Source organism: Acyrthosiphon pisum, chromosome X, assembly GCF_005508785.2.
Source record: "Acyrthosiphon pisum isolate AL4f chromosome X, pea_aphid_22Mar2018_4r6ur, whole genome shotgun sequence".
NCBI lineage: Eukaryota > Metazoa > Arthropoda > Insecta > Hemiptera > Aphididae > Acyrthosiphon > Acyrthosiphon pisum.
The window spans coordinates 85155887-85173434 of record NC_042493.1 but is presented as its reverse complement, the minus strand read 5'-3'; the positions used below and the strand labels follow the sequence as shown (position 1 = coordinate 85173434).

At 28.3% G+C, this 17548-nt stretch overlaps 1 protein-coding gene across 1 annotated transcript; it reads left to right on the top strand.

Moving 5' to 3' along the window:
* The first annotated feature begins 4399 nt into the window (after window positions 1-4399).
* LOC100160421 (uncharacterized) lies at window positions 4400-12753 on the top strand. The gene is given in 2 exon segments (NM_001326626.1): window positions 4400-4528; window positions 11713-12753. Coding segments are annotated over 2 exon segments (822 nt in total). The 5' UTR covers window positions 4400-4468; the 3' UTR covers window positions 12475-12753.
* Window positions 12754-17548: the final 4795 nt, after the last annotated feature.

Here is a 17548-nt window from a genome sequence, read left to right as displayed (position 1 = left end):
TCAATATTTTCAATGTTCCAGGCAATGTTAAAATTATTGTTATAGAACTATAAATAAACTATAGTTGTATTGGTGATCCACAAAATATTGTGACAAATCAAAAAAAAAATACAAAATTATTGTTATTTGTTTTATACTATAATTTTATGAAAATATGATCTCCACAAAAAGTGTGTTAAAAAAAAATCATGGGATGCATTTGCATATCCTTGGATCCCACAAATGACGCCATTGATAGGTAGCACAAAAATCTTCAAAACCAAGTTTCTGAGCAAAATAAATTACTTATTCTTTGATTAACTTCATCAATATTGGCATAATATAATTTTGTAAACCTACAATGCTACAAGAAGTAGGTACCTATATTATTTATGAACAGCTTTGTCAACTTTATATTATTTGATCCTACTCGCTTTAATGCTGTGTTGCATTTTTGAAATTTATTAAATTTAATGGTTCACTCAAAGTGTAATGGACCAATCGTGAGCTACTAAATCTTGTTTAAGGGACCATTAGCTCACATTGATTTATTAAATGTTTTGTGCAGCCCAGCATAAGTATTGTACCAAAATTATATTCACAATTCTATAGTATGGTCGAAAAAGAACTTTACTGAATATCATCGGCAACATCTATTTAACACCTTTATTCGTATTAAACAATTTCAAATTGGTCGCAGTCAATAAATATTAACGTTTTAACATATTTTTTATTGAACAAATAAGAGAAAAGTCGAGTCTATATACTATATAGTATATATCCATATATTCTGATCACAGAAAAATAAACTTAGGAAAAAATATAAATTTTTATATTATATGCATGCAATTATATCATATCTTATTGTCATTATACTCATTAGTTATAAATTATAATTTTCTAATTACAAATTTCGATCAATAATCTACCTGACCAGGTGCCCTGGTTAGGTATAATATTCATATTTATATCCTGAAATTAAATTATAAATTAAATACTGGTCATACAAATCAAAACAATTATTGTACCTATACAATATAATAAAATATATGAAATACAATTTTTTAAATAGTTTATTTTGTTGAATTATATGCATGGTATTGGAGATGAATTGAACAATTATATAATATATATATTTATTCTTATTTAATATATATATTATATAATACATATATAATGCATTTGGGTAGAAAAAAATACCTAGTTTCAAATATTTTTTTATTTATTTAAATGGGACTTTATGTAAATATAATTTTAATTACAATTTAGAATTATTATTGATCTGAATTTGTCATTGAACTAATGTCTAATAAAATAAACAATTTGTTTTTTTTTTCGATTACCTATACACCCATGTCAATATTCAAATTGCAGTAGAAGTTTACTGTAGTAAAATATTAACCAGCTTAATATTTTCGTCTTCATGCCGTCGATGTACACCTTAATACCTTATCTATGCATTGATATTGTATTTTTGATACATTAATATTTAATTATTTTTAATTAATTATTTAATATTTGATAACGAGTACCTACATTGTACATTATAAAAAATAAAAAGATTTGTTATCGAATACCTAGTTTATTCATTATAGGTATTGAAAAGAAACATCAAATGCATGATACGGAGATAAACTCACACATAATTAACAGTGAAGGTTATGGTCTCTAAAAAGTATTTCATTAAGTACCTAGGAGTTACACTGTATAATTAGGCAAATTGGTATAAGTCGTAGTAGGTATATATACCATGTAGGTACTAGGTAATAATAATAATTGGGTATTTAGATAAGTAGGTACCTATCTACTATAAAAATATATACTTGTTTAACTATTTTGTTCAGAATCTAAAACAATAGTAAAATATAAATATTATATTAAACTGTGTGTAGGTACTTTTTGGTAGGTATTATGGAATATTTTCGTTATTTTTTGTATATATTATATCTATACTGATGTATACGAATTCAGGTACTTATGTTAAATAAATTTGAAAAGGTTTATGTACCTACCTAATTATATGTTTCAACAAATTATTATCATAACATGATGTTAAAAAGTGGCTGTAAAACATAAGCGCCAAAGGCGTAAAAAAATTAATATAGTTTTTACCAATATTAATATTTTATATAATAATGTTACGTTTAATTTTTTATTTTATATCTATACATATAAAAAGCTAGGTGGACAAGTGGGTACCGCTCTGCTATACAGTAGCTGTCCAGCATGTCGTTGTAATGGATGTATTATATTTAAACTCAATGATAAATCATTGTATACGAAAAAACGATTCTGAGCGGGGAGATTGTGTCATACTTGTACTAAAATAATGTAAAATAATCACATTTAATAGATACCTAACAATTTTCTTTTAAATAAAAATCTAAAATATCTCATGGCTATAATAATAGCGTGACTTTCTGGTGAATCCTTTCTTTTTGATAGAGGTAGAACAAATTTTTGGGAGTCTTCTATTAAAATTTCTTACCTATGTAAGCTATGAACCGAAACACTTTTATGAAGTTCCAACTAAAAAGTAATTTTGAAAAATTGAAATTATCATGGCTTTAAATGGCTCAAAAAGAGTCAAAATAGTTTGAACATTTTACCATTTATGGAAAATACTTATATAAATATTTGGTAAATACAACAAAATATCAAAAATCAATCAATACTTTACCGCTGAATATTAAATATCGTAAACATTTTAAGTTGAAAAGACCATAAAAAATTAATATTCGGTTCAACTTTTTTTTTTGTTATAGGTATAAAAACTTGTTTGGAACCTTCTTTTAAACATTTTATTCTTAGGCAAGAAAATAAAAACTTATATAAATTTCTAACAGAAAAATAATTGACAAAATATTTAAAAAATTTCTTATGGCTATAAATAGATCAAAATGAATCAAAATTATTTGAAAATCTTACCATATATGGAAAATGATAATTTTAACATTTGGTAAAAATTTCAAGTATCTAGGATTATTCATTTTTGAATTAGGTACAACAAAATATCAAAAAATTATTAATTCAAACGCTCATCAAAAATTAATGTTACTTTCTGGTAAACTTTTTTTTTTAGGTAGATACATTTTTGAAGAGTCTTCTATCAACATTTCTAATGGTTAGGTTTCTATGTTTTTTAGATTTCTAGTTCTGAAAATAAAAAAATTTATGAATTTGAAAATGTACGACATTTTGATGCATTTTGTCAACATTTGAACTTTGAATGCATATAAAAATAATCGTGACTATGTATTAGTTTTTTACTATAAAGTGAAAAAGTGTTTATCGAGAATAATTAAAATAAATATATAAATATTTAAAAATGTCTCAAGGCTTTAACTAGTTGAAAAAGAAACAAAATGTTTCAAAATTGTTGTCATTCATTGAAAATGCTCATTTAACGATTCGATGAAAGTTTCAAAAGTCTCCGGTAATTAGTTTTTCAGTTATACACCAAAATAATAAAATCGATTTTTTCAAAAATTGGTTTCGAATAAAAATTACCACTATTTTTTCACTTTTTGTTTTTCTTGACGCTTGCAATAAATTACTTAGAATTTTCAATTTAGAATTTCCAAACTACCAACTAGATTCACTTTTCTATCAAAAAAGATGCTGATATCGAAAATTGGAGCATTTTTCCTATCCAAAATGTTGCTGACAGACAGAAAATAAACACACATCATTGTATAAAATCAATACCTACATTCTTTCGCTCCGCTCATAATCTAATATGAATGTTTGTCTGTGTCCTTTATGCATTCCTTAACGGCTATAGACTGGTTGTGGTAAAATTGTTTGTGTATGTTTGAGTGGTCCCCAGGATAAATTATATTTACTATAGGTTGATGTTTTATTATTTTTTCTTAAACGCGTTAATTATTTTAAGCAAACGCAACATTTTATTATAATAATTGGCATTAGCATTGATTATAAATACCTACTGGTATTTATAATCAATAATATTAGGTAGGTCCTGTAAGTTTTCTAGAATTAGTAGAATTTTAATTTATAATAATGAACATGTAAATATAACGTGATATTTTTTTAATCATATACCCGCATTGTTTTTATTATGTGGTTACAGACAAAAAGTGAACAGTTTTTAAAATTATACTTTTCTAGAATATATATTCATTTAGTTATTTGTATAATTGTGGTTACCAGGTGGTATTCAGTATTTTCTATTAAAAAACATGGGTAATTATCGGCGTATAACAAATGCCTAAAGTAATGCATTGGGTCTGTCAATATATTATGTACTGTTATTCTAATATATAAAAAAAAAAAACAATGAATGTTTTATGAAAAAATAAGAACGTGCCCATATTTTTTGGAACGTTTATTTTTATGCAATTATCTTCATATATGAGGTACCTATATAAAAGTATGTGCTGTTGATAAAACCAAAATATTGTGTCAAGAGTTTTTGTTTAGTGAGTAAAATTTTAATATATTACCAACGTACACCGGAATTGTCAAGATGAAATTGAGCGCATCACTTTTAATATGTTTATTTTTTTCTGCTATAATTGCCATTAAGGTAAATATTAATACGTTGACATTGTTTATATGAAAATATAGACTAAAATGTTATTGTACTAGTAGCTACATATAATTGTACGTTACCTACAAATAATATTTTAATCGTCTTTAAATTACATGAACGATTACAATTTAAATAGATATTTTAAATATAAAGATCTAGGTTTATGTAGAGTACCATATTTTACTAGGTACATTACTACCTATATACTTAAGAGGACGTCGCATCTGCATGTGTCGCTTCTTCCACACGGAGGACATAACAAATTTTCGTTCCCTAGTCTTCAGTGTCCTGTTATTTTTGATATTAGAGTGAATTGACCTATTACCAAACGTTTAGCTAACAACATTATATGTGTACTCTGGTTGTTTTTTTATGATATTTTAATTTTCAAGTGAATTATGTGTATGTAAAACATTAATATTTTAAGATGCTAATAAATCACTTAAAAATTAAAATATCGTAAAAAATCAACGAGAGAACACATATAATGTTGTAACCTAAACGTTTGATAACAAGTTAATTCACTCTAATATCAAAACTAACAGCACACTATTGAAACTGGCCAACGAAAATTTGTTATGTTGTCAGTGTGAAAGACGGAGACAACACGTCATGCGTGTATATGTGTATATGCGTGTTAATGTACCTATGTTATCCGGTTGTATTCATTTGACATTAAATATTATACCTAATTTAATTTAATAATATATAGATAGTACCTACATAAAAAAAATAAAAAATGTTTTTACATTCTAGAGTACGTAAGTTTATTATATGTATATGTATATTTTTATAAGTATTTCGTACATCATGTTAGTATGTTACTGTGAATGTTGGATTTCCGCAGTTACTAAAAGCTCACAATCACCGATGAATGTCTCGTCCATCAAAATCAATAGTGAATGTTGACGTCCTATACATAGGCGGTATATCTATACATCTAAAACTCGGGGTGCTATATAATCGTAAATGTCTCACAGAATTATGGTTGGGAGGGGACTTCATATTTATAATAAAAACAAAATATATATAATAAATAGCAATACTATTTTTCATAACTAAATAGACAGGCATGATCGCTAGATTACTGCACGCATATTTTATACATAATATATTATACTTCCCCAGACTTAGAAGAAACGCTAATATCATAGAAAAAATATTCTTCACATTACAATTATATAGGAAGTATACTGTTGTTGCCATGTCTGGGGAAAATGCACAGTGATGGAAAAATTGGTTTTTTGATCATGCCTGTTTATTTAGTCATGCTATTTTTATTATATTAAGATTTGACTGATAAAACGTTAATAAAACTCATCGGCGTTCAACAGTAATAATTAATAAACAGTCCACCAATTAATAGTACCTACTTCTATAAAGTGCTTTTTGATTGGCTAAAAATAGCTCGTATAAGGCAATCCGTAATGTGTAATCTTATACTAATCGTCTATCAATTATAGGAATTAGGAATATAATATCCCGAATATGTAATAATTTATAACAAATTAATATTATAACTATTAAGTCATATTATAGACCCTTTTGCTCCCCCTAGTTGGGCCAATTGTGTTATACTGTAATTGATTACACATGTACACTTTTACTGTTTGTAAGCATTAACTAGTCAGTAGTCACTCAATCTGTCGATGTCTACATAGCGAAATCGATGAATAAAGAATTTGGTAAATGGTAATGCCGATTTTGTTTTCTAAAAACGTAATCTCGGGATAACGGGAAAGTCACAACTCACAATAATAATAAGTGGTGGCCGGTGGGCAAGGGTATACACGATGCAAGTATACAATAAGGAAACGAAGTGCACCACAAAAGTGCATACCTAGTAGAAGTGAACTGAATATTTTTCTGTTTCATTTTTCTTAACATAATATTTTTTGTTAAATAAAATAAATTAATAATACAAATATATGCCAATAATAATAATTTAATGCATCTTGTAGTAGGTACCTATTTTATGTATTATTATCTATAATTTATATTATATGTGCACATAAGTATGTCAACATTATCCAAAACTGTGTTGTGTATGTTAAAATTGACCAAAATCATCATGCAAATTTCGATATTCACTATAGTACCTACATAAGTGTCCAAGTTTTGTATTTGTCAACATTTGCTAATTTAGGATGTATAAGGATGTATTAGTGTGTCTAGGAATCAAGGATGTGTATTCGACATTCACTGGATGACTGTCAGCATTCACCAGCATTCACCTGCATTTACGATAATGTGTGTAAAAATATTTTTTTATACTGATATAGGTATATTTAATCAAACCACAAACCAACTAGAAATGCAATGTTTATGATAAAATGATGGACTTTCTAACCTACTTAATACATAAATACATAATATAATAATAGTACCTACTATAAAAGTTACGTATCTACTTAATTTATAAATATTAGAATAAACGATACTGAAAAGTAAATGTAGGGCAATTTTTCGTTTTATTTATCACTTTTCAATTTATATCGAATTCTATGTGCTCGTTATAATAATAATTTAATACAAAATAATTATTAATGATAATTTAAAATACTATTGATGATTGTAATTTTTTGGCTGTAGTATTTTTATTAAATTGTCATATATTATAAGCTGTGTTTTTTTATAAACAATATGTAGCATTATTAAAGATTTACTTTAAAATACAGATTGTTGGTTATACATTAATAATTATAATACCTATGATAGAGAGTAGACGTGTAGTGACAACACTACAACTTAGACAACAAATATCGGCTTCACATTTAACTATATACGTGACATCATATAAATATATAATAAACTTAGGTAGGTAGATAAGTATTAAGGTATATAAGATAATATTGGATAAAAATAATATCCTTCAATTTGGTGTACGCTGTATACGTTGAACGGTGTACGGTGTACCTATATCTATATGACTACATGTATGGCTAAGTACCCATTGGTGGTCGGTACAATTGAGGTTATAAGGATTATAAGGATTATATTTTGTATCTTATAGATATCGGTTACCCTTGCCTCCAAACATTTTTAAAATTGTCTTGGTATATTATAGTTAATTTTAATATAACTATAAAATAATTAATCTGGTTCTGATTACATCAATATTATATTTGATTACTCACCTATACTATGTGGTAAAATTGTCTGTCCATATAACCTTTTAAGAACAAAGGCGAAATTAGGAGTGCTTAGGGGGGATAGCCTCCCCCCCCAGTTTTATCTGTAGCCTCACCTAGTATTTTAATCATGTTTTAGTTTAAAATATAAATTATCAAGGTCTGTGCTGCCCCTTCTAACCCCCTTCCAGAAAAATGTCCCTAGTTATGACTATGCTTAAGAGAACGTCGTACCCATATTAAAAATACGAAAATAAATGGATTATTCTAAACTTACAATTCGCTATATTATGCGTTAACAAAGCTGAGACAATATATCATTTTTAGGGCTATTTATAAACTTTAAAAAATTTAAATATTTTACAAATGTCGATAAAAAAATATATATTCTTGGTCAAAACGCTTGAAAATGTAATAATATGTTCGTCTTAACTAATTATATGTTTTTATTACTGGAGTCAAAAAAAAACTTAAACGCAAATCCTCGATCAATTTTGATAATCGTTTAAATTAAAAATTTCGACGAAATTGATCAAAATCGTGAAAATTTGCAAATTATTTGTTAAGCATACATACCTGAGGTCTATGATTTAAAAATATAATATAAGACGTTATATACATTTTGTTTACAAAACTTATTAAAAAATATTAATTGCAGTTCCATAAATATTGTTTACTTATGTGTTTCAAAATTGGATATGTAACCTACCTACATATATTACGCGTAAAATAACGATTTAACCTGAAACGATTTTAGTTGTAATTCAAAAATATTTGAATTATCTTATGTAGGATCTTCCTCTCGATTATAGCTTTTTTTTGTTAATTAACCTACTCGTGTAGCATCAACCAACCGCTATTATCTAATTAGAAAGCCGATCGCTACGCTCGCGAACAATTATTTAATTTATTTCTCATTTTGTTAATAAAACAACTTATTTTCCATAAAAAACATTTTCATAAAATACGTAATTTATTATTAAAAATTAGCTGTTTTTGAATGGATTATTAGTTATAACATGTATAAATCAAGTATGACTGAATTATTATAAACATTTTTAAATTGCAATATTTTTGAAAGTTATGAGCTCTTAATAAATTTATTTAAACTTGGGTGATGTAAACTTATTGTAAATTACAGCATACAAAACACATCCTGCTATAATATACCTGGTCAACATAATATAGTAAAATATTAATAATATTAAACATCGGATATATTCATTATAGCCAATTTGTGAATCTGATTATAAGAACAATTTTGATAGTTAAAACATTTATCTAAGTCAAGTAGTTTATTTTTAAAATTTTTTAAAAATATCAATATATTTGTGATTAAATGAACTTGGAATGTAATAACTTTTTCAACAATTTTTTTTTTTGGAAATGTTCTGACATGAGTATATTTCTTAAATTATTTATTAATCATATAATTTTAACAATTTTTGTCACACGTTTAAGTAGCATCGTTTTTTTCAGGTCTTTCTGTTACGGTTACATCTTGTATATAGGCATAAAACTATATTTATTTTAAACAATTACCAACCGTAGTTTAGGATGCATAGGACTTATTTGAACGTGTTTTTTAGTACAATTTTCATTGTATCGATATGACGATATAGCGAAATACGGTTTAGAAAGCTCTTAGGTATATTATAATATAGAGTTGAACATATAATTTATAACTATTTCTATTAACTATAGATTAGGGTTAATATGAACCCATTGAATCTCTTTATAACCACAGTTTTTTTCATTTTTTTTATAATTATAATAAAATCAAAGTAAAACCTCATCAAATATCAATATATTAGGTAGGTATGTCTTATAATAAAATGTCATGTTTAAACATATTTATCTAGGAGTCCTTAATCCTTAAGTATTTTCGGTGACTGAAAAACATTCAAAAATCGTTTGGGAGCTAGACTGCATTTTTTTATGTAGATTTTCGGAATAAATAATCTGCGTATGCTACGATATACGCAAAATCCCGAACTTCAAAATGTTATAACCTTGGAACTAAGTCCGACTGACAAATTCTGATTGTACTTAACATTGTGCTTAACTCGTTGAAATATACCTATTTCCTATAGGTTTCCGAAAAAATTCCCAAAAATCGAGCTAAACTGCATTATTATTATTTAATTTTTTTTTTTTTTTTTATTGAACTTAAAAAACATCAACAACAAAGGTTATTAGTTTTGTGCAAAATTATATAGTCATTATTAAAAATACAGTATTTATATGGTGTTCATTATATATGATTACAATTTAAATTTATATTATAATTTTCTTTAACAGTAGGTTCAAATTTTGTCGTATAAATCGGATTTTTTGATGAAGGTTAACATGTTCGATATGTTTTCACTATCTGGTCCTAGAGCTTCATACAAGTTGGGTGGGATGTTGTATTTTTTTTATAACATATTACGTATTGATAACACTCAGTAATTATGTGCTTCACTGTTAGTGTAACCTCACAGACTATACATTGGGTGGGTTCTTTTTTGGCCATGAGGTGTTGATGAGTCAGCCTTGTGTGACCTATTCGGAGACGATTTATAAGAATTTTTTCTTTTCTGCTGAGATTTGGGTTTTGCCAGTTAAAAATTGTGTTTTTAATTTCGTTGAGTTTGGTCTGTTGTTTAGACCAGTGCGTTTGCCATTTTATTAGTGATTTGTTTTTGATGTCATCATATGTTACGGTGTCGAGAAACTGTATATTGTAATAGTGATTAGTGTTTATTACGAAGGAATACTATCTTAGTTATAATTTTACCACCATAGGGGATTTGGGTTTTTGTCTATTTTTTTATAAAATATACTATATTAGTACCTACCAATAAATAATAAGTACATAAATATGGTTCGCCAATTAAAAAAAAGTCATGGGGGGGGAGATACGATACCCTAATCACCCCGTAATTACGCCACTGAAAGCCTGTATACAGTTTTTAAATAATTATTAATTATTATTGTTATATTTGTACAAATAAAAACATAGTGTATGGTATCTAACTACCTATGTCAGCAATTCAGCAATTCAGAATAGGGATTATGATTTAGGGCAATATAATATTGAGAAAAAAAAACTGTAGGTTAGCTGATACCCCAATCCCACCCATGGATCATACAATTATAGGTACCTATTAATATAACTACTATATGTATACACTGGATTGGACAAGATACTCAGAAATGAGAATTGCGATACTATATACTTACTAGATATACTTTTCTTAGGGTTAGGAGTATCACAATACTAGACATTAGGTAAGTGGGCTATTTTACTAGCTGAATACCAGATTCTCGATACTCGAACCATTAAAAATGCAATAAATTGGATGTTGGTTATTTTTGAAATGTATTTTTTGTAGAATACATAAAGGCGTTTTATTTAAACAGTCAAAATAAAATTAAAATCCGTCCATTATCTGAATTTAATGATTATAGAAGTAATTTTTACAATATTGAATTCATACAATATTTCAGTTAATGTTAATGATTTACGGACAAATCCAGTAGCCAGTACCCTATAGAGTGGTATTTCTCAACCTATGGTAACTACGCGTACCACTAGTGGCGGAAAGCTCATAGATGGCACGCTACGAAAATCTCCCTTTATAAAAAAAAAATGAAATGAAACATTATTCATATTAAATATTATTTGGTTCATTCGATATTAACAATAATAATAAAAATAATAATTTTAAATATTTTATTTTATTTTTATGCATTAAATGCTTAGGTATATTATCATCATTTTGTAATTCCTAATAAAATAAAATTCCATACATGTAAAATAACGTACCTATAGATTTTTGATAAGCATAAAAAATACTTTATTTGGTCAAGTGGTACATGCAAATTTTCAAACTGTGGACGTGGATATAAAAAGGTTGAGAACCGGTGCTATAAGGTATTCACAACTAAAAAATAGATTATAATTTTTTGGTATAAAAAACAATGTATACGTAATAACTAATGGTTATGTACGTAATCAATATTCAGTAATCAGTAATAAATCGCCACATTTATGATTTATAGGCAAATGACTACGACGAAGAAGAGTACGATTATCCGGCGACGGGAGTTGTAGAAGACGAAGAGCCCATAGAGGAAGACGAACCGGAAGTGGACATCCAAGAAGAAGACGGCTTCCAGCAGCAGGAACCCGAAACAGTCCCTTTTCAGTACAAACCCAGCAAACGGGTGGAAGAGATGGAGAATAACATGCCGGATAGCGCTAAGGTATTCATCGGGGTCGGTAAGTTGAAGGATACCATGACCGACACGTACGCGAGCGCGATGGCCACGGATGCGGCCAAAGCCGGATTCGCCGATGCAAATCACGAGTGGCAGCTGCTGCTCGAGGGCCCGGAAGCGGCCAGGGTGATCGGAACGTCCGGCCAGAACTTCAACACGATTGTCACGTCCACCGACGGCGCGGACATGATTAATATGTTGGCCACCACCGTGCACGTCCTGTTAACCAAGGCCGGAGAGCAGAAGATGAGCTCTGGGCTCAGAGATATATTGTCGATGACGTACTCGCTGTTCACGTCACCCAACATGCCCGAGATCGTCAACAAGGCCGGTGGTCTGGTCATCACTGCCGCGAACAAACCCAATGCCCCGTGGTTCACCAAGACGTACTGGGACGAGACTAAGAAACTCTTGTCTGATAAGAACCTCAATGAAAAACTGAAAAAGTATTTCACCAACATAATATCTATGATGAAGTCATTAAGCGGAATGATGAGAGGCGGCAATCAGTTAGTAAACAGACATAGACGTGCTATCGCGTAATAATAATATTATATACATCATTCATATATATATAAACAATATTATATAAGGTACATAAGTACATTTATAACCGGTATAGGTACCTATATAATATATAATTTATATAATAGTGTGGCATCGTAATTTTACACATAACACCGCCGTGACCTATATATACCGAATGTCACCCCGTTTGTACTTTGTTATAATAATACAATTACTATTATAATTATTACCACTACTATTATTATAATATATGAAAAAGTATAATATAAGCTATAATATAATAAACTAACTGAATATCCCGGCACCGCCGTGTGCAGTTTGTTTTTGTGGCAAATCCTATGTATAGAGTATATACGCAATAAAGGTGTATATCGGTTTGAGTGTATCTCGGTTTTAGTGTAGGTATCTCAGTTCACGGATTGGATTTAGCACTTGGTATATTTTTTGATATGGTTTAAATTACTTACTCTCTAAACTTGTCTGACATCTCTAAAAACAAACTGTGAGATTTTCGTAAAATTCAATTGAGTAGTTTTTATGTAAGTACCTATATTAGATACATATATCGATTTGGTTTGATCTGCCTGAGTAATCAATGGTAACCACTTATAAACATAAAAACGTTTCAATATCCACCGTAAATCTCAAGATCCCTGTTTGGCCACCTCTTTAAAATGCGTATATCGGAAAATCCTTTCGTATTGTACATCTTGAGCATTAGAGGAACCACTATTCCAAATTGCACGTTTGTGCGTTTTTTAGTTTTTGATATGTAATGATGAGTGAGTAAGTGAGAGGTATTTGGATTTTATATATAAAGAAGATAATAATATGTGTTTAATAATTTTTACGACTATGGCATCAAGTGTATACAGTCATATACAGTCATACAGCTGTTAATATAAATAGGTAGGTATATTAAACGCACATCTGCAGAGGCTTCATATCAGTTTTTAACTATTGTGCCAAAATCTATACCAATTACCAGTCATCATCATAAGCGTATATATGGTTAAAAATGTGGAAGCTAGAAATATAAATTAATAAGTACCTATATTAACATTTAACATAATTATTATTATATTTACAAAGTTAGGTTGGGAAATACTTGAGGGGATAAAACTCCACTAACCCCTCCAAATTTACGCCTATGATCATAACCAGGCCATATATTATATCTACTTATTTTTTTCTTATATTTCATTAACTAATTACATTTAACAAAATAAAACCAATTTCATAAAAAATCGTGTATTTACCTTCGTATATAATAAAATTAAAATGTCTTGTTCTCACGATTTAACATTGAGGATTTATTTCGACTATTACTTTGTATTCCCCGAGGTTGTAATTACAATAAAAAAAAATAATTAGCATTTAGTATAAGCCAGCGTATCTTAAACTGTGTTCCGCGGAGATCATTTCAGAGTTCCACGAAAATTAAATGTTTTTTTTTTCAAAATGTTCAATCAATATCATTAGTAAAATGTTGGTGCAGTTAAAAAGATGAATACCCTCAATTGTCACAAAAGGTCATGTTGACACTTTTACCATTTGCAACTACTTGTATGTGTGAAATGGGGTAATATTACACCTATGTACCAAACAACAAAAACAAAATACCGTAAAAGACTTGATGCCGAACCTAATTTGATAATACAACTTTTATTAATTAAGTCCAATATTAAGATAAATTAATTGCAATAATAAAAAGCAATTTCTCTCATCTCATTAAAATTTAGAAATCCTGTTACTGTCTGTAATTTAAAATATTTTTTGAATTAAATACGGAATAGGTACATGTCGTACATACATTATTATACGAAATTATTATAATTTTTTATTTGCAAATAATTCTTACATAAAATGTCACATTAAAACTATTGAATCAAAGTATCAAGTAGGTCGAGCTGTAATAACTTATTGTTGAAATCTAAATTTAAAAAAAGGTGGATAAGTGGATGTCGCTCTGCTGTACAGTAAATTACAAGTGGGTCACTGTATAATGGATGGTATTAAATTTGAATTCAATGATATGATATCATTGTATAAGAAAAACGATTTTGAGCGGAGACGGTATGTCAGTCTAGGTATAAGACATAGTATTAAAAAAAAATTGACCTATAAGAGGTACCTATAATAAATTCCAAATTAATCATATCACAATATTCATTAAGTACTTATAACGCGTTATACTATCATAGATAAATAAAAGTATACTTAAAAAGTTTCAAGTATACCCACGAAATATATTATACAATAACAACAAAATAACTAAAAATGTTATTCCAGGTTTTTAATACCTGTGTAATTTCGTCCAAATTTGAACTTAAAACGACTATAAAAATAAACTGTGTAAATGTATTTTTTAGATTTTTTGGTAACAGAATTAATTACTTACGTGGAATCTTGTTCTAAATTTTCAATTCTTAGATACAAAAAAGTTGAACGTTTTATAAATTTTTAACTACAAAATAATTATTCAATTTTAAATTTGATAAATTTTGTCAAAATTCGATCTTTAAATGCTTATAAAAAAAATTGTGGCTATGTATTTTTAATATTTTTCAACTGCTATTGTAACAATATATCAGGAGCCTTGTATTAATTTTTTACTCTTTTTGGCCCAACAGATAAAACTTTATTGATATTTACAGAAAAAAAAACTAAAAAAATTGAAAACTGACCATGTCTGTACACAGCTCAAAAAGAGTCAAATTATTTTCAAAATTTTATCGTATATAGAGAATGCTAACATAAACATTCAGTGAAATTTTCAAATATCTACAGCCATTCGTTTTTTAATTACAATAAATTAAGAAAATCGTCACATAAGAAATCGAGCAAATATCAAATGTTGTAAAAATATGAATTTTAAACGCTCATAAAAATTTAATTTGACTTTCTTGTAGACATTTTTTTTTTGATAAAAGTAGACAATATTATGTGGAATCTTGTAATACATTTTCAAATCTTAGATTTAAAAAGAAAAATTTTTACGAATTCTTAACTTGAAATAATTTGCTAATTTTCGTGATTTTTACATATTTTCTCAATTTTTGAACTTTAAATGCTAATAAAAAAAAACTGTGACTATGGATTTTTAATATTTTTCAAATGTCATTGTAACAATATAGTAGGAGCCATGTATTGAATTTTCAAGTATTTTTACTTGACAAATAAAGTTTTATTGACATTCACAGAAAAAAAAATTAATAAAATTGGAAACTGAAAATGTCCCTAAACAGTTCAAAACAAATGAAAATATTTTGAAAATTTTATCATGAATAGAAAATGGAAATATAAACAACCGGTGAAAATTTCATGTATCTACGGTTATTTGTTTTAAAGTTACACCAAAAACCAAAATCGATTTTCTCGAAAACAGCTTTTGCGTAAAAATTCCCATTTTTCCTTAATTTTTCTTTTGTTTTTCACGGCGCTTTTGAAAACTATTGGAAATTTCAAATTTTGACCTCCCGAATGCACCAACTAGATTCACTTTCCCATCAAACAAGATACTGTTGAAGAAAATCGAAGCATTTTTACTGCCCCAAACCGTGATGGCAGACACAAAAATAAAAAAATAAAAAAACATACATCATTGTAAAAATCAATACATTCATCGTTCCACTCAGAATCTAGAAGCTAAAAAGCTAAAAAAAAAATAGGGGTTCCACGATAAAAGTGGACATACAAAAAGGGTTCCATTCCACGTTTAAAAAAGTGTAAGAAACGCTGGTATAAACCATCAACTAAGATAATATTACCATGGTTGTATGGACAACAGCTGTTCCATAATCTGATCTCTAGTCGTAAATATAAGGTTCCACTGAGGTACCAATATCCCTAAGGGATTCCACACCAAGTACTGTTTTTTTAAGAAAAATTAATCTATACCACCTGTTTGGTGGCATAGACGCATTGCAGGCTCCAACAAGGTACTCATCGAAAGCGATTAGTGCCGCGTGAGCCGAGTCCCTTGTAGAGTCATGGCTGTCCATGCGCAAAGGTCTAGACTGAACGTACTCGTACAACGATTCCAGGTCAATAGGCCTGATGGACCATCCGGGATAACGTTCCACAGGGTTATCTGCATCATTACTGGGAATCGGGAGATTAGGGGATCAACCGTAAATAAGTGCAACGTACAGATGATCGCTTAGACTTATGGTATTAAGCACCTCTCAACCTGATACAATATTTTTATAGAATGAGACGTCAATTACGGAGGATGCCTCACCACTGACGAATGTAGGAGAGGTACCCATGTTGGAAACTACCAGTCAGTGGTGGGCAGTAAGTACTGACAGGCGTCACCTCTTGGGTTGTTGGAACGGGACATTCACTCCACATTCCAAGCATAATTGAACAACTTAGTGTTATAAGTACTAAGTACATCATAATAACGAACTTCTGATTTATCTCTTAGCAAATAATATTAATTAGTAATGTAGATTTAACGACATAGGCAGGTAGATTATTATGTAATTACTAGTTTGTACATTAATACAATTTTATTATAATTAAAAAAAATAATTTTGATACTTATCGTAATAGATGATTTAGACATAATATGTGTAACGCCTAATCTGGATCTCTATACATGTTTTAAAGAATATGCTAGTATTATGCATCAAAATGAAATACATAATAACTATAATAAAATAAAAAGATGGGCAAGTAGGTGTAGCTCTGTAGTAGAGTAGGTTACAAGTGGGTACAAGTAATAGTGTAATGGATGGTGTTAAATTTGAATTCAATGATATAATATTACTGTATAAGAAAAACGATTCTGAGCGAAGAGTCAGCCAATGATATATTGATAATATTACCAAGTATATTTGATGATATTATTGTGAATAAAGTAATTTATATATAACCTATTTACGTGGAACCTTGTTTTAAATTTTCAATTCATAGCTATAAAAGTTGAACATTTTATAAATTTTTAACTACAAAATAATTATTAAATTTTAAATTTGATAAATTTTGTCGAAATTCAAACTTTAAATGCTTATAGAAAAAATTTTGCCTGTGTACTTTTAATATTTTTCAACTGCTATTGTAACAATATATCAGGAGTCTT